The sequence below is a fragment of the Phocoena phocoena genome, chromosome 15, assembly GCF_963924675.1.
Source record: "Phocoena phocoena chromosome 15, mPhoPho1.1, whole genome shotgun sequence".
In the NCBI taxonomy this organism is placed as follows: domain Eukaryota; kingdom Metazoa; phylum Chordata; class Mammalia; order Artiodactyla; family Phocoenidae; genus Phocoena; species Phocoena phocoena.
The window spans coordinates 22,130,201-22,146,719 of record NC_089233.1 but is presented as its reverse complement, the minus strand read 5'-3'; the positions used below and the strand labels follow the sequence as shown (position 1 = coordinate 22,146,719).

General features: G+C 36.7%; 1 protein-coding gene across 1 annotated transcript in view; it reads left to right on the top strand.

Moving 5' to 3' along the window:
- Window positions 1-16,519, top strand: part of REXO5 (RNA exonuclease 5) — a 41,910-nt gene that overhangs the window by 8,473 nt on the left and 16,918 nt on the right. Inside the window, exons 6-13 of the mRNA XM_065892715.1 lie at window positions 2,747-2,890; window positions 5,194-5,282; window positions 6,227-6,342; window positions 7,802-7,940; window positions 8,083-8,177; window positions 9,155-9,257; window positions 11,855-11,958; window positions 12,716-12,836. Of these exons, the coding sequence (XP_065748787.1) occupies window positions 2,747-2,890; window positions 5,194-5,282; window positions 6,227-6,342; window positions 7,802-7,940; window positions 8,083-8,177; window positions 9,155-9,257; window positions 11,855-11,958; window positions 12,716-12,836 (911 nt within the window). The remainder of the gene's footprint in view (window positions 1-2,746; window positions 2,891-5,193; window positions 5,283-6,226; window positions 6,343-7,801; window positions 7,941-8,082; window positions 8,178-9,154; window positions 9,258-11,854; window positions 11,959-12,715; window positions 12,837-16,519) is intronic.

Genomic DNA, 16,519 nt, shown 5'->3' with positions numbered 1-16,519 from the left:
TATTGTTCAATAATGCTTTTTGTATGTTTGTTCAGAAATAATTAAATTATTGAATAGTTGCACTGAGGGGACATGAAAAAGTGGTGAGGAATAACTAGTGATTCCTTTCCATATCCTCCATGACTGTGTTTCCTGTTATCTTCTGTCTCAAAAGCTTCTAACTTCCTACCTTTCCATTGTTCCCCTTTCCTTCTAATAGATGTCCATATCGGACCTGCAGCTTTGTTTAATTTGACATCCACTGTATTTTAAACATCTTTGAGTGGATCACAGAGTAGTCATTATGAGATTCAAAACTCAGGTAAAGACATTGAGCTGTAAAAGAAAGGATGTAATCAGAAAAAAGAAATTGATGTGACTGAAGAATATAGATTGTTGAGGATGATTAGGGGGTGGAGATGGAATAAGAGGGCGGGTAGTGGTGAGAGATGAGGCTTAGAGGTAGGTTAAAGTTTTGTCTTGCAGGCTGTAAATGCCATGCTAAGGACTTTGGATTTTAATCCTGTAAGCATTGAGGAGCTAGAGGGTTATAGCTACTTCTCTGTCCTCCTAAGGATTTTGCTTCATTTTCCCAACCTAAATAAATATCGAAGTCCCCAAGATATAGTCCATACACTTTGATCTTTCTTCAGTTCTCTTTTGAAATATTCATCTGTTCTTCCCCAGTTTATCCATCACTCTTCTGTGGATAACTCCTCTGTCTTTAGGTTTGATATCCCTAACTCCAGGCCTGCATTTTCAACTGCCTGCTGGATGTTGCTACCTGGATACTCCACTGTACCCTCAATCATAGCATATATAAAAGCATTTTTCTCATCCCTAAATAACAGACTCCCAACTTCAAATCCCCTTTTCTGTTGGTACTGTTTTTCTCTAAGCCACCAGTATTGAATTTTAGAATTACTTTTCTTTTGGATCCCTATACCCAATCTTCATGGCTCATTCCCTTTGCTATTAAGAATCTATTCAAATGTTACTTTATCAGAGAGACCTTCCCTGGTTATAAAATATATGACATTAACCCTTTTCCTGCCCCAGCACTCCCTTTCCTCCTTTTTCTCCTTTACTTTTCTCCATAGTCCTTATCCTCACCTGCTATATTATGTATTTGTTTGTTTATTGTCCATCTTCCCAACTAGAATTTAAAATCACCTAGAATTTAAGAGAATTTTGTTGATTTTGTTCATTGGGGAATCTACTGGCTAGAGCAATACCAGGCATATAATAAGTACTCAGTAAATATTTTGTTGACTGAATTACTCTGTCACTATGCTCTACCAGTTTTTCCTTTTTTTTAAAAGAATATTTATTTATTTGTTTGCGCTGGGTCTTAGTTGCGGTTTGTGGGCTCCTTAGTTGTGGCAGGTGGGCTCCTTTAGTTGTGGCTTGGGAGCTCCTTAGTTGTGGCATGAGAACTCTTAGTTGAGGCATGCATGTGGGATCTAGTTCCCTGACCAGGGATCGAACCCAGGCCCCCTACATTGGGAGTGCAGTCTTAACCCACGCCCCCTGCATTGGGAGCCAACAGGGAAGTCCCTCTACCAGTTTTTCTTGTGTAATGTTTCTTTCTTATAACCTTTTTCCTCCCTCCATCATCTTAATTCAGACTCTTTTTTTTTTGCCAGAATTATTGCAAAGTCATTTCTCATTTCTCTCTCTACTTCATTTTCCATATATCTTTGAGGTTGATCTTTCTTAAAGTACTGTTTGGTTATGCCACTTCCCTTCTCAGGAACTTTCTGTTGATCCACCTTATATATGAAATGATGGACTAAAATTCAAACTTTTGAGCCTGGCATTCGCAGTGGTCTACAATTCACTTTTATCCTCCTCTTTCAACCTTGTTTCTTATACTGCCCTTCTACAAAGACTCTTTTTTTCTCCCCAACTGATCTAGTCACTACCATACCAAGTTTGCTTTGTACATTTCTATCTTACCTGGGATGCCCTCTTTCCTTACTTCTGATTCTTTGGCATTTTTGGTTGCAAGGACCAGGCACTCACTGAGGCCACCTTAAGTGAGAGGGTATTATTTGAAGGACATGTGGACTAGAAAGTCATCAAGAATCTAAATGCCTCTGGTGAAGAGCTGTTCTCCATCCCTTTCATGGCATCTTAGCTTCTTTGTTTTCTGTTCTAACTGGTGTGTTCTCTTTATTTCCTAGTTCAGTTCTGGAAGCAAGCAATCTGATCAGCTTAGCTAATTACCCTTGTCCCTTTTGAGCATGTCTTGACAAGGAATATCAAGTCACTGGTCAGTTTATAGATAGCTCCCTCTTTAGCCAGGTCCCCACTCTTAATCCAGTCAGTAACCAGCCCTACTTAAAGAACCAGCACCCCTGCTGGTGCTTGAGCAGGTGGTTAGGGTTGCAGTAGATTTAGCTAGAATGGGCTATTAGGAGTGGCAGACACTGTAACGGACTGGTCTAATACACCAAATATCTGAATTCTGCCTTTTCTTTAAGACTTAGCTAATCTTTTCTTCTCTTGAACCATCTCTAACCATCTCAGCCAGTATATTCTCCCTTTCCCTTTTATAGCTTTTATTATTATAACCCATTTGAGACTTATTTTCTCTTTGTGTTCTTTATAAGTGTATGAGAGTGCAAGCTCCTTTAAAGTTGGGGCTGGGTCTTAAAAATCTTTTGATCTTCATCATGCTTACCCTATACAACATTAAAAGGACATGTCCTCTGAGGGCTGTTAAACACAGATTCTAACATATGTACGATTGTCCTTGTTTCAGGGTCTTTACCTTCTTCCAGCTCAGAAGTCAGCATCAACCTGCAGAATGACCCCATCGTTAAAAAGTATGGCTCTGAGAAAGTAAGCTTGACCAGATGCCTTCTCACAAAGGAGGAAATGAAAACATATCACTTTCCGTTACAAGGTTTGTTTAGATTTAACCTGATGTTGGTAACAATGGAAGAATATCTATCAGTTTATTTAAAAATATTACTGTTGAAAGTTCATTTTTATGGGCTGCTTTCCAAGTGATTTATTCCATCTTCTACTAAAGAGGAAATACTTTCAGTGCAATGTTTCCTAAAGTGTAGGATGTGTACCATTATTGATTTTAGGTAGTACATGAACATGACCTTAAATATTGTGGGAAAATTATTCCTTTTTCATTTTTCTTTCATTCCTTAGTATATTGAAAAGAAGTCAATATGTCTTTAAAACTTTAACACTTCTCTGATACTTCTAATCCTCCTCCCACCCATCCCACCCCCATTTTCTTTAATAAATAGGACAAGTCTAGGCTCAGAGCCTTGGTCTGTTATGTAGCAAGAATTTAATAAAAATCCTTTGATTTATTACCTCTTAATCACAGCAGTCATGTTAAAATTCCTTAAAAAAAAAAAGCCCTATTGAGTTATGATTAACCTACCATTCAGTTCATCCATTTAAAGTATACAATTTCAGTAGTTTCTAGTATGTTAACAGAGTTTTTCAACCATCACTACAATCAATTTAGAACATGTTCATCACCCCAAAAGAAACCCTGTACTATCGTTTCCCCCCAGTGCCCTTTAGCCCTAGGCAACTACTAATTACTTTCTGTTAATAGATTTACCTATTGTGAATATAAATGGAATCATACAATATGTGGTCTTTTGTAACTGGCTTCTTTAATTTAGCATCAAATTTTCAAGGGTCATCTGTGTTGTAGCATGTATCATTACTTCATTTATTTTCATTCTAATGATATTCCATGTATGGTTATACATTTTATTTATCCAGTCATCAGTTGATGACATTTGGGTTGTTTCCACCTCGGGGATGTTATGAATAATGCTACTTTGAATATTCAGATACAAGTTTTTGTGTGGACATATGTTTTCATTTTTCTTGAGTATATACCTAGGAGTAGAACTGCTAGATCCTATAGTAACTCTATGTTTAACCTTTAAGGAACTATCAGACTGTCTTACAAAGCAGGTGCACCATTTTACATTCCCTCCAGCAATGTATAAGGGTTCCAATTTCTGTACATCCTTACCAACACTTGCTATGCTCTGCCTTTTTGATTATACCCATCCTAGTGTGTGTGAAGTAGTATCTCATTGTGATTTTCGTTTGCATTTCTCTGATGGCTGATGATATTGAGCATCTTTTTATATGCTTATTGGCCATTTGTATATTTTTTCAGATCCTTTGTTTCTTAATTAGACTGCCTTTGGGGAGTTAATAGTTCATATATCATAGTATTGCCATGAGGATTAATTGAGTTAATGTACAAAACGAGCTTAGCATGGGGCACATAGTGCTTTGTTATTATTGGTACTAATAATATAGATAAGGAGGGCAGCAAGTATAATGTCTCCAGGATTTGGGGGTACTCCTTTCTGGTCTAGACTGTATTTTGGTTCTTTTAATTGTAATCAGTTGGAAATTTCAGGGTACTGTGACATAGAAACTGGTCAAAGCTTTTCATACTTCCCTTAGTTTTTTGTCAAATAAGATCTAGGTATTACCTTTACTGTTTCAGCCTGTCTGAAGGTAGGAATCTTCAATGATTCAGACACTTTTGGGCCTCTGAACTGAATGTGCCTGGTTACTGACTTAGGGTACACAATGGAAGGGATACCTTAAGCCTATATCTGAGCCTCTGTAGGGAATTTTCAGGCTATGATTCCAGAAAATGAGGCACGTTTCTAAAGAGAGATCTTGGAGAAATTTTAAGGGTAGAGTTGAGTACAAGAGTGCATATGGTGAATGTTAAACATTCTGCCTACCATGAAATCCTTTTAGATCTCTGCTATGGTGGAATCTCATTCCTACTTTTTCTTGTTTTATTTAGGAAAGAAAGATGCCACATGCAGTCATTTGCATACTTTATTCATCCTTCCTTAGTGCCTACATGGGAAAGGTCCAGTGACTTTGGATTTAGCCACAATTTAATTATAATTTCTAATAAGGAGGAAAAAATTGTTACTTGGTGACTGCAAGGAAGTCTAGGCCCTAGTATCTCCAATAACAGCAGCCTACATTATTCTCCCAAAATGTAAAAATGAGTAGATGGAGAAAAAATTAAGGACAGAAATTGTCTTATTTAATTTTATATTTCAAGTGTCTAACATAGAGAAGGTCCCCACAAATGTGGTAACTCAGTTTCCCCTGGATAAATACAGGAGTAATTTTTACCATTTCTAGTTCTAAAGGCAAATATTTTATTCCTTTTCCTCCTAGGTTTTCCTGACTGTGAAAACTTTGTGCCTACAAAATGTTGTGGTTCTATAACCAACAACAGTCCTCTTTTTGGGCTTGACTGTGAAATGGTAAGTACTACTTTTGATTTTTCAGCTGGAGTGTTGCAAACTAGGGTCTAGTTTTCTTGAGTGCGTTCAGTTCTAGTATTCAGTTTAAATAACTGAAAGTAGACCCATTTAATCACATTTTAGAAAAATTGGATCTTTGCTCCAGGATGAGAAATAAATATCACATAAGTTTTCTAACTAGTTGACATATTTAATCTAATTTTTGAATATTACTAGAAGTTGATTGCTTCTCTCTTTTGAACAAGTGTTTTGTTGTTATTGCCTTGAAGACTTTGCCTGAATTACCATTGGTTTGGCTTAGTTTTACGCATTTAAGATCAGAAGTAGGATTTTCCTGCTTAAGCTCCCCTTGTGTTTTACTTTGTCTAATCAGTAAGTCTCCTTTCAGAGGCAGTGTATCCCCTCTCACTTAGTACTCAAGTAACAGTTTCTCAACACTGAACAGAGTGGCTAAGAGCTAAGGATTTGGAGTCTGTCGTATCAGGGTCTGTATCCTGGCCTTGCCTGTCACCTTGGACAAATTCCCTAATTCTCCTTCTGTGAAGCAGGGATAATATTAGGGGCTACTTCATGGGGTTATTATGAGGTGGTATATAAAATGCTTAGTATTGCATTAGATAATAGAGTGTGCTAATAAAAATTATTTTTTTGGTACTTAGCATAATACTGGGTTGTAGTACACAGTAAATAGTACAATTATAATTGATGTTATTATTTCTGTCCCTCTCAGGCACATCCTTCCCAGAGAAATTGTACTGTGTTGGTTACTTTAAGTATAATGTTCAGCAGCCTGCTTAGCTTTAATTTCATTCATATTGGATTCTCTAGTCAGCAAAAGGCTGTGCCATTGTCGCAGAGTAGATGGCAGTTGATGTAGTCTTGAATAATGAGAGGAAGCAAGAGTTTCCACAGGTTAGCAGCCTATCTACATCCTGGTCTTTCAGTGCCTGACATCCAAGGGGCGAGAACTAACACGCATCTCACTGGTTGCTGAAGGAGGCTGCTGTGTTATGGATGAACTTGTTAAACCTGACAACAAGATTGTGGACTACCTCACCAGGTATTTTTCACCCTGCCTCCAGCTCGCTAGAGCGGAATGAGACTTAACAGGAATAGCCTGTAGCTTCTGTTTAGTTAGGTATTCTCTACTTATTTATTATCAAAGAAAAGGCTGGGGTGCCACAACTAGAAATTTTAATACTGAAATTACACAATGTCGGTGTATAATGCTCTTACCTTTCTTGCTCTCTAATCTTCCTGTGACCTAGGTCACCAGAATATTATCTTCCTTGTCATAGAATCTGACAGTTGTAATCGTTATCTAGCAACTGCCAAACAGCTTTGCTGTCTGATGAGACACCATCTGAAAAATCTGTAAATCATCTTCTGGCAGTCAGATGATTTTAGAGCTTAATCTGCCTTGACCTCAGAGACCAAAACAAAACTAAGTGTTTCCACAACAGAAATTTGAAGCTCAAAAAATTTTCTCTGTCTTTCCAAAGATTAGCAAGTAATTTCAGAACGTACACACTACAGTGATTAGGCAAAGAAAAGCCAGTGAAACATTACCGTTGCTGCCCATTGTAGTTGCACCTAGCAATTCATGCTTACTTAGGCACAGAGAGGCCATGATGGTGATAAAGACTGCTCTTGGCCGACATGACAATTAGACAGTATTTTTAAGGAGCAGTCATATGTGACAAAGATGTATGTATAAGGGTATTTGTCATACTATTGCAGAAACATGGGAATATGAATGAAAGTAGGGGGTTGGTTAGAATGTTATATTCATCTAATGGAGTACTAACCATTTAAAATGATGTGCTGAAATAGATTTATTGATGTGAAAACTTGTTCATGATATATAGCACATGTTATGATCATATTATAAAGTAGCATAGGCATTATGATTCCTTTTTTTTGGGCCATACCATGTGGCTTGCGGGATCTTAGTTTCCTGACCAGGGATTGAACCCAGGCTCATGGCAGTGAAAGCATGGAGTCCTAACCACTGGACTGCCAGGGAATTCCCATGATTATAAAAATGAAACATATATATGAATACATATGTATCAAGAAATATGATACAATATTTACTAAAGTGTAAAAAATGATCTCTGGTGGTGGGATTATGGGCAGGTTATTTTTATTTATTTATTTATTTATTTTTTGTGGTATGTGGGCCTCTCACTGTTGTGGCCTCTCCCGTTGCGGAGCACAGGCTACGGACATGCAGGCTCAACGGCCATGGCTCACGGGCCCAGCCGCTCCACGGCATGTGAGATCTTCCCGGACCAGGGCATGAACCCATGTCCCCTGCATCGGCAGGCGGACTCTCAACCACTGTGCCACCAGGGAAGCCCAGCAGTTTTTAATTTCTTTGTTATTTGATTTTCAACCTTGTTACACTGAGCATTTATTAATTTTTTATTTTTTAAAATATTCTTTTTGAAATGACTTTCTGGGGAGGAAAGCTTATTAATATCCTGGTCTGTCCATTTCTCTTTTTTTATTGAAAGTTTCTCAGGAATCACAAAGAAGATTCTTAACCCAGTGACAACCAAACTCAAAGATGTACAGAGACAGTTAAAAGCACTGCTTCCTCCCAACGCTGTGTTAGTGGGCCACTCCTTAGACTTAGATCTCAGAGCACTGAAAGTGAGTATCTGATTTAGGACTTAGTTTATCTAGCATATGTGCCTGTTTCACTAATCTCAGATCTAAAGCCTTCTGTCCCCTAACCCACCTGTTTTTTCCTTCAGCATAGGATGCTACTCATTCTATTCTCTTTCCTTCTCAGATGATACATCCATATGTTATTGATACATCATTGCTTTATGTCAGAGAGCAGGGCAGAAGATTTAAGCTCAAGTTCTTAGCCAAAGTTATTTTGGGGTAGGTTTGTTTGCATATTATAGTATTGTCCTGATAGACTGGACGTAAGTTAGAATATTGTGTCTTATTTAATGCATATTGGAACGTTCAGCCTCTCTCCTTTCCTTCTTAGTTTATAAACATTATTATGGATTCTGAGATCCTAACTTCAGAGAGAAGTATGACTCAGAAATGAAAAAACTGTGGGAATACAAAAAGGAGTTGCATTCATAGCTGAAGGTTGATGGATAGAACTGGACAGAGAAGAGGCAGAAAAGTTACCCAAAATTTCAAAACAACGTTCCTATATTGAATGTATCATGTACAAACACATATTGTACAAAGATATTCATTATAGTATGATTTTAAAATAGCCCAAAAGAATTCAGATATTCTACAGGACTAGTTAAATAAATTATGGTTATCTGCATGACTAATACTTTGTTAGATCTTTATGTGCTAATAAGGGGACCTCTAAGATGCTACTGAGAACAAAATGGAGATGCAGAACAAGATGCGTAGATACTGAGATATTGATTGATGTAGATTAGATTTAGATATAGATAGACATAGATTTAGATTTAGATTTAGACATAGATTTAGATAGACATAAACATACGTATTTTTTAAGATCTTAAAAAACAAAGGATTTTTAAATATATAATAGACACTTGTATATAATAGAGAATTTCTGGAAGGTAACTTTAAAACAACAGCTACATCTAAGAAATGAGACAAGGGGTTGGTTGGGGAGTGGACCAGAGACTTTTTATTGAGTAGCCTTTGATGATATGCTTGCTGTAAACAAAGCCATTCCTGATCATTCTGTACCCTCAGTACCTCTCAGGTCCTGGCACTAAGTAATAAAGGAATGTTGATTGTGACTCAAATCTAATTACTAGAATGCTGAAATTCTACATGTAGCCAGAATATTTGGTATGAAAGACTCTATCATTAAACATGCTCCCAGTTATGTCAATTTTACCTTGACTTTCCAGGAAGGATATACAGTGTCCAGATAGGTTTGGTCATGATGCCACAGAAGATGCTAGAACAACCCTTGAATTGGCTCGGTATTTCCTCAAATATGGCCCAAAGAAGGTTAGTACCTTTGCTTTCCTTAAAATTATGAGACTAGAACAGAGTCACAGACCACTATATCCTGCTGTTAACCTTTCTTTACAAAAATGGCAGTGTAATTCAAGGTGAACATGTATTTGAAATTAAGACCTGTATCACTAGCATCATGTAGTGGTTAAATACGTAGTCTCTGAAGTTGGACTTCCTTGTTTTTAAATAGGTCTGGCTATATGATATCTAGGGCAATTTCTCTGAGCAACTTTAGTTTCCAGATCTGTAAAATGGTAGCACACTTCTCTGGGATATTGGTGAGGGTAAATGAGATATTATGTAGTATAAAGCTCTTAGCACAGTGCCATGAATATATTAAGCACCATAATGTGGTGTTAATCATTGTAGCTGAGGGACTTCCCTGGTGGTCCGGTGGTGAAGACTCTGTACTTCCACTGCAGGGCGCACGGGTTTGATCCCTGGTTGAGGAAGTAAAGATCCCACATGCCACTTTTAATTCATTGTAGCTGATGCTAATAACTGTGATAATTATAAAAATCTAGATAGATTTTTGCTCTCTTGGGGTGTGAGTAGCATATCATTGTTTCAAAAGCAGTTCAGTGGGCCTGGATTAAAACAGCACATAAAGGAGGCATTGAAGAGGATGTAGTTTCTGACAGACTGTGTTATAACACATTCTAACCTATTAGATTGTCCCATTGTGTGATATTTTCTAGCATGACCCCATTATGAAATAAATGGTAGTCCATATAGAATAATAAAAAGCCAGAATAGTATTTTGTGTCATGGTGATAGAAAGACATTGTAAAATATCTTATGCGGCTTGTGAGTAATGGCCAACATTCACTGAGATCTTACGAAGTGTACTATTCTAAAATGCTTTATATACATTATCTTATCCTTATAGCAACTCTATAAGTTAACTATTGATATTATTATATATGATCGTTCAGAGGTTTTGAAAGGTTAATAACTTATTGAGGGTCCTACAGTTAGAGGCAGAACCAGGATTCAGACCAGGGTCTGTCAGATGCTAAAGCCTGTCTTTGATCTATATGAGGAATTAGCAAACCTTTTCTGTAAAGGCCAAACAGTAAATATTTTAGGCTCTACAGACCATACTGTCTCTATCACAGCTACTCAACTTGCTTGGTAGTGCAAAAGCAGCTATAACAGTATGTCAGTAAAAGGACACAGCTGTGTGCCAGTAAAGCTTTATTTACAAAAAGCTGACATTGGGCTGGACTTCATCCAATGACTGTAATATGCCAACCCCTGCTCTAAACCACTACACTGAGGTTCTAAAAACTTGGTCTCAGGACCCATTTATCCTCAAAGAGCTTTTGTTTTTGTGGGTCATATCTATCAACATTTACCATATTAGAAATTACATATGAGAAAAATTATATTTACTAATTTGTTGAAAATATTTTTAAAAATCATTACATGTTAACATAAAAAATGTATTTTTATGGAAAAAAGCATTTTCAAAAAAATTAATGGGAAGAGTGTCATTGTTTTACATATTTTGCAAATCTCTTTAATGTCTAGCTACTAAGCTCCTATTAAGGAGACTAGTGACTCTCTCATATCTGCTTTTACGTCCAATCTGTTGTGTTATATAGTTGGAGAAGACAGGACCTTGTAAACTTCCCCCTGAAAGGGTCTCTGGAACCCCTAGGAGTTCTCAAGCCACACTTTGAGAACAGTTGCATTTTGTTATGCTGCCACTTGATTTCCAGGAAAAATTGCATCTCACTTGAGTAAAATCTCAGGAAATCTGAATTAAGGATGGACTTTAGTTAATAATAAGATTCCAGAAAAGAATCTAAAGAAGAGTGGATATATGTATAACTGATTCGCTTTGCTGTACAGCAGAAACTAACACAACATTGTAAATCAACTATACTCCAATAAAAAATTTTAAAAAGAAAAAAAATAACATATCAATAGTGGTTCATTAATTGTGTCAAATACACCATATAATTAAGATAAGTAATAATAGTTGAAAATGGCAGTTGGATATATGTGGGAACTCTGTACTGTCTTTGTAGTTTTTCTGCAAATCTAAAATGATTCTAAGTAAAAAAAATATCTGTATCTCTACACATCAGAACTCCCAAATGGGCTCCCACTTTATGGAAAGAGAATAAACTAGAATACTTTTCATGATTTTGTGTTAGTCCAATAAAGTCTTTTTTTCATATTGCCATGAAAGCCATTCTTTTATAATTTCCAAAAGTTGCATGTTTGCAGAGAAGTAAGTTTTAAGTGACTTTGGAATGAATCATGAGCCAAAATTGCCATTGCTTTTCACTTAGCCCTACTTGGCCCTTTCCCATATTCATGTCACAACATCATCAGCTGGTAACAGATTGCCATTCTTGGCTAAGCAGCCAGAAACCATCTGGTAACTATTGAACCCAGCCTGGGACTGTGGCAACAGCAAAGTCACTGTCTACAGAAACAGAGCACACCACTTGAGTGGGTTTTTCTTGGATTTTTGGGGGGTTTGGGTGTTTTTTTGTTTGTTTGGTTTCTTTTTTTTTTTAGCCTCAAATACTTTGCAAGATATTAAATGATTTTACCACTTTATTTTCCTTCAGATTGCAGAACTAAATCTGGAGGCACTAGCTAGTCACCAAGAACTAGAAGCAGCAGGCCTAGAGCCGAGGAATACAGCAGAAGTAGTTCAGCAGCTAAACACAAGGTAATATTTTTCAGTTCTAAATAGTCGCAAAGACAAATGGAGTATCTGGTTTCTTATTTAACAACAAAACCTGGAATATTTTTTTCCTCTTTTGAGTCTATTGAGAAATATTTACCAATAATATGAGTAACATTCTTCCATTAGAAAAACCATGGATGGAAAAATACCACGTACTGCCCTAAATAGCATCTGTTTTTCTAATTTTCTGAATCTATTGATTGGTCTTAAAATAACTCACTTTACAAAAAAAGTAAGACGTTGAAATACATTGAACTAAGTGGCATTAGGGGAGATGATAGACTAGTGAGTATTTTGATTAGAAGAGTCGGCTATAGCCTTGATGTATTGCCCAGACTGGGAAAAAGACAAACAAAAAACAGACTCAGAAGAGGTTTGTCTCTATACCATAGTAAATGTTTCAGATCCTTAGAATCTAGCCTAAATTTTGGTAAAGAGTTTTGAGTATATTTTTTGTTTATCCTTCCTCTCCCTAAATGTAGAACAACAATGTTCAATATGATTTCTGTAATGGTGGAAATGTTCTATATCTGTGCTGTCCAAAAAGGTCCATACATGTGGACCTTATAGTAATGTGACTAGTGCAATTAAGGAACTGAATTTTTATTTTACTTTATTTTAATTTAAATAACCACACGTTGCTAATGGCTACCAGGTTAGACAGTGCAAGTATAGAGAAGTAATTCTTGGGTTAGGGAAAACTGTTGTTCCTACCTTGATCTCTTCTCCTTCTGTACAGTGTTTTAGAATGCTTGGACTCAGTGGGCCAGAAGCTGCTTTTCTTGACTCGGGAGGCAGATGCTACCGAACTTTCTTCTTCCAAAAACTGTCAAACTATTAAGTGCTTTTCAAATAAAGAGGTGAGTGACCCAGTATCTCTTTGAAGGTTGCATTCAGAGTAGAGGGTAATGTAACCCTTTGCAACCCATGCAAGTATCAAGCTTTTTTTCATCAGCAACTTTAGCTACCATTAGCCAGTCTGGCTTCTATCTCAAATTTTGTGTGGAGCACTTTTAGTCTCAATTACCCCATAGGAGCAGAACTGTCAGCTGCCAGTGTCTGTTTCCAGATTCCAGCAGGCCTGTGGCTTTGGCCTTGCACACCACTTTGAATTTCTATTCTTTTTTCTGGTTCATGGAGATGTTTATCTTGGTTTTTAGCCTGACTATATCTTTTTGGTTTTCTTCTCTCTCTATATATATATATATTTTATATTTTACCTATCTTTTTTTTATATATATTTTACCTATCATTGCTATATGTGTATAGCAGAAGGGATGCATCAAAGCATGGACTTATGTCATCTTGTTCAGAGGCTCTGTAATTTTTTTTAAGCATTTTATTTGGAAATAATTTCAAACTTACAGGAAACTTGCATGAATGGTGGAATATCTGTATATACCTTCTATCTAGATTCATCTCTGTTAATACTCTGCCTCATTTGCTTTATTATTTGTGTGTGTGCTGGGTTGCTCCTGCACTTTTTACACTTTCTTGCTCGCTCTTCCTATGTCTATATGACATTTCAATTTTTAGTTTCCTTTAGTCCTGAACCATTCCTCAATCTTACTTTGTCTCATGACATTGGTATTTCATTTTGGGTTTCCTCATGATTAGATTCAGGTTATGCCACAACAAGAGGCATATGTTGTCCGTCTGTCCCTCTCTTCTGTTTATTTTGATGACCTTAACAAGGTGTTGTCTAGTTTCTCCACTGTAGAGTTACTGTTTTTTCCCCTTGCTTTGAATAATATGTGAGGATACACTTTAAGAACAGCAAATATCCTGCTTTTCATCAAAATCCCCACCTCCTCTTATATTTAGCAAAAACTGATGATTCTTATCTGAACCAGTTTTTACTGTGAGCCACTTTTTATTGTACAATGATGGTTTTCCAACTCTATATATTTCCTCCATATTAACTAGTTGTTACTCAGTATTCTATGAGCAAGAGTCCTCCCTTTACCTTATTTGTTCATTCATTCATTCATTCCATGTGGACTCACGGATTCCTGTTTATTTCAGTGGTTTATAATTTATAATTGTACTAAATTGTTTTGCTTTACACATTTCTCAGATTTGGTAAGCAGTAGCCCCTTCAAGCTGGCCCCTCTGTTCTTGTGACATGCACCCATAATTTTTTTTGAGCATTTTCTTCCTACTGGCACAATAAGAAAGTCAGGTTCATCTTGGTATTAGAAACCAAGATCTGGATGCTGGGTGTGCATATTTTTACTGGGATGTCTTTGCTTCTAGACCCTCAAAGCAGACAGTTAGGAAATATATGCATGTAGGTAGGATATGCGCACACACACACACAAATTTGTATGTACACACAAATAAATATTTAAGAAATCAAGTGTCTATACCAGTACCTCTAATTTCAGCCCTTGCACAGGATTCTTCGTTGCTTTTCCTCATTTCATCTTTGTATCTCCCTTTATAAGTTACTTGGATTCCTTTTTTCCTCCCCTTCAGATTAGCTCTTATGCATTTAGAATACAGTTGGGTTCATTTGTTTCAATTTGCTTTTAGTTTTAGGGTTTTTTTCTCTCTTCCATCCTTGTTGATTTATTTTTTGGATCTATAGAACATTAACATGCTTCCAAAGGCAAAACTACACAAACAAGTATACTAAAAGAAGTGTCATTCCTTCTCATATCTATTTCACCCAGTCCACCCTCCACCTATCTCATGTAAGTAAATAACATTGTTGTTTTCTGATTTATCCTTCCTTTGTTCCATTTTTTGTAAAGAAAAGTAGATATATATATGCTTTTTTATTTCGTTTTCTTTCTTACACAGAAGATAACATACTACATAAATAAACTCCTTTGCAGTTGGCTTTTTTCCCTTAACAAGATGTCCTGGAAATCACACCAGGACATAAGGTTCCAACTTCCCGTTTTTGCATATGGATATCCAGTCTTCCCAGTCTCATTTTTTTGAAGAAACTATCCATTTCACATTGAATGTTCTTGGCACCCTTGTCAAAGATCACTTGACCATATATACAGAGCTTTATTTCTGAACTCTCTTTTGTTCCATTAGTCTATTTGTCTGTCTTTATGCCAGTACCACACTGTTTTGATTACTGTAGTTTTTAATATGTTTTGAAATCAAGAAGTTTGTGTCATCTGACTTCATTCTTTTTCAGGATTATTTTGGCTATTCAGAATCATTTGAGATTCCTTATGAATTTTAAGATGATTTTCTTCTATTTCTGCAAAAAATGACATAAGAATTTTAATAGGGATTGAATTGAATCCATAGGTTGCTTTGTATACTGTTGACAACAATAGTGTGTTCCAGTCCCTGAACATGGAATGTTTCCTTTTATTTGTGTCTTTTAAAATTTCTTTCAGCATTGTTTTGTAGGGTTTTATTTGTTTTTTGTTTTCTGCGGTACGCAGGCCTCTCACTGTTCTGGCCTCTCCCGTTGCAGAGCACAGGCTACGGACACGCAGGCTCAGGGACCATGGCTCACGGGCCCAGCCGCTCCGTGGCATGTGGGATCTTCCCGGACCGGGGAACAAACCCGTGTCCCCTGCATCGGCAGGCGGACTCTCAACCACTGCACCACCAGGGAAGCCCGGTTGATGGTTTCTTATTTTATCACTTTGAATATCTCATGCCATTCTCTTCTGGCCTGCAAGTTTTCTGTTAAGAAATCCACTGATAATCTTTTTTTTTTTTTTCACTGATAATCTTATGAAAGCTTCCTTGTATGTGATGATTTGCTTTTCTCTTGCTGCTTCCAAGATTCTCTAATTTTGACTTTTAACAATTTGATTGTAATGTGTCTTTGTGTGGGTGTCTTTGGATTTATCTTTCTTGGAATTCTTTCAGCTTATTGAATTTGTATGCTCATTTCTTTCCTCAGATATGGAGGGTTTTCAGCCATTATTTCTTCAAATAAGCTCTCTGCTCCTTTCTCTTTTCTTCTGGGACTCCTATAATTTGTAAATTGGTCCTAATGATGGTGTCCCAAAGGCTCTTAGACTCTGTTTCCTTTTCTTCTTTTTTTTTTTTTTTTTGTGCTTTAACTTAATGACTTCAAAGATCTGTTTTCAAGTTTGCCTGATCAAGTCTGATGTTGAACCCCTTTAGTGAATTTTCCAACTCACTTAATGTATTTTTCAGCTGCAGAATTTGTTTGGTTCTTTTTTCTCCTTTTTTTGAATTTTATTTTATTTTTTTATACAGCAGGTTCTTATATAAGTTACCTATTTTATACATATTACTGTATATATGTCAATCCCCAGCTCCCCCAATTCATCCCACCACCACATCCCCACCACCTGCTTTTCCCCCTTGGTGTCCATACGTTTGTTCTCTACACCTGTGCCTCTATTTCTGCCTTGCAAACTGCTTCATCTGTACCATTTTTCTAGATTCCACATACATGCGTTAATATATGATACTTGTTTTTCTCTTTCAGACTTACTTCACTCTGTATGACAGTCTCTAGGTCCATCTGCGTCTCTACAAATGACCCAATTTCGTTCCTTTTTATGGCTGAGTAACATTCCATTGTATATAT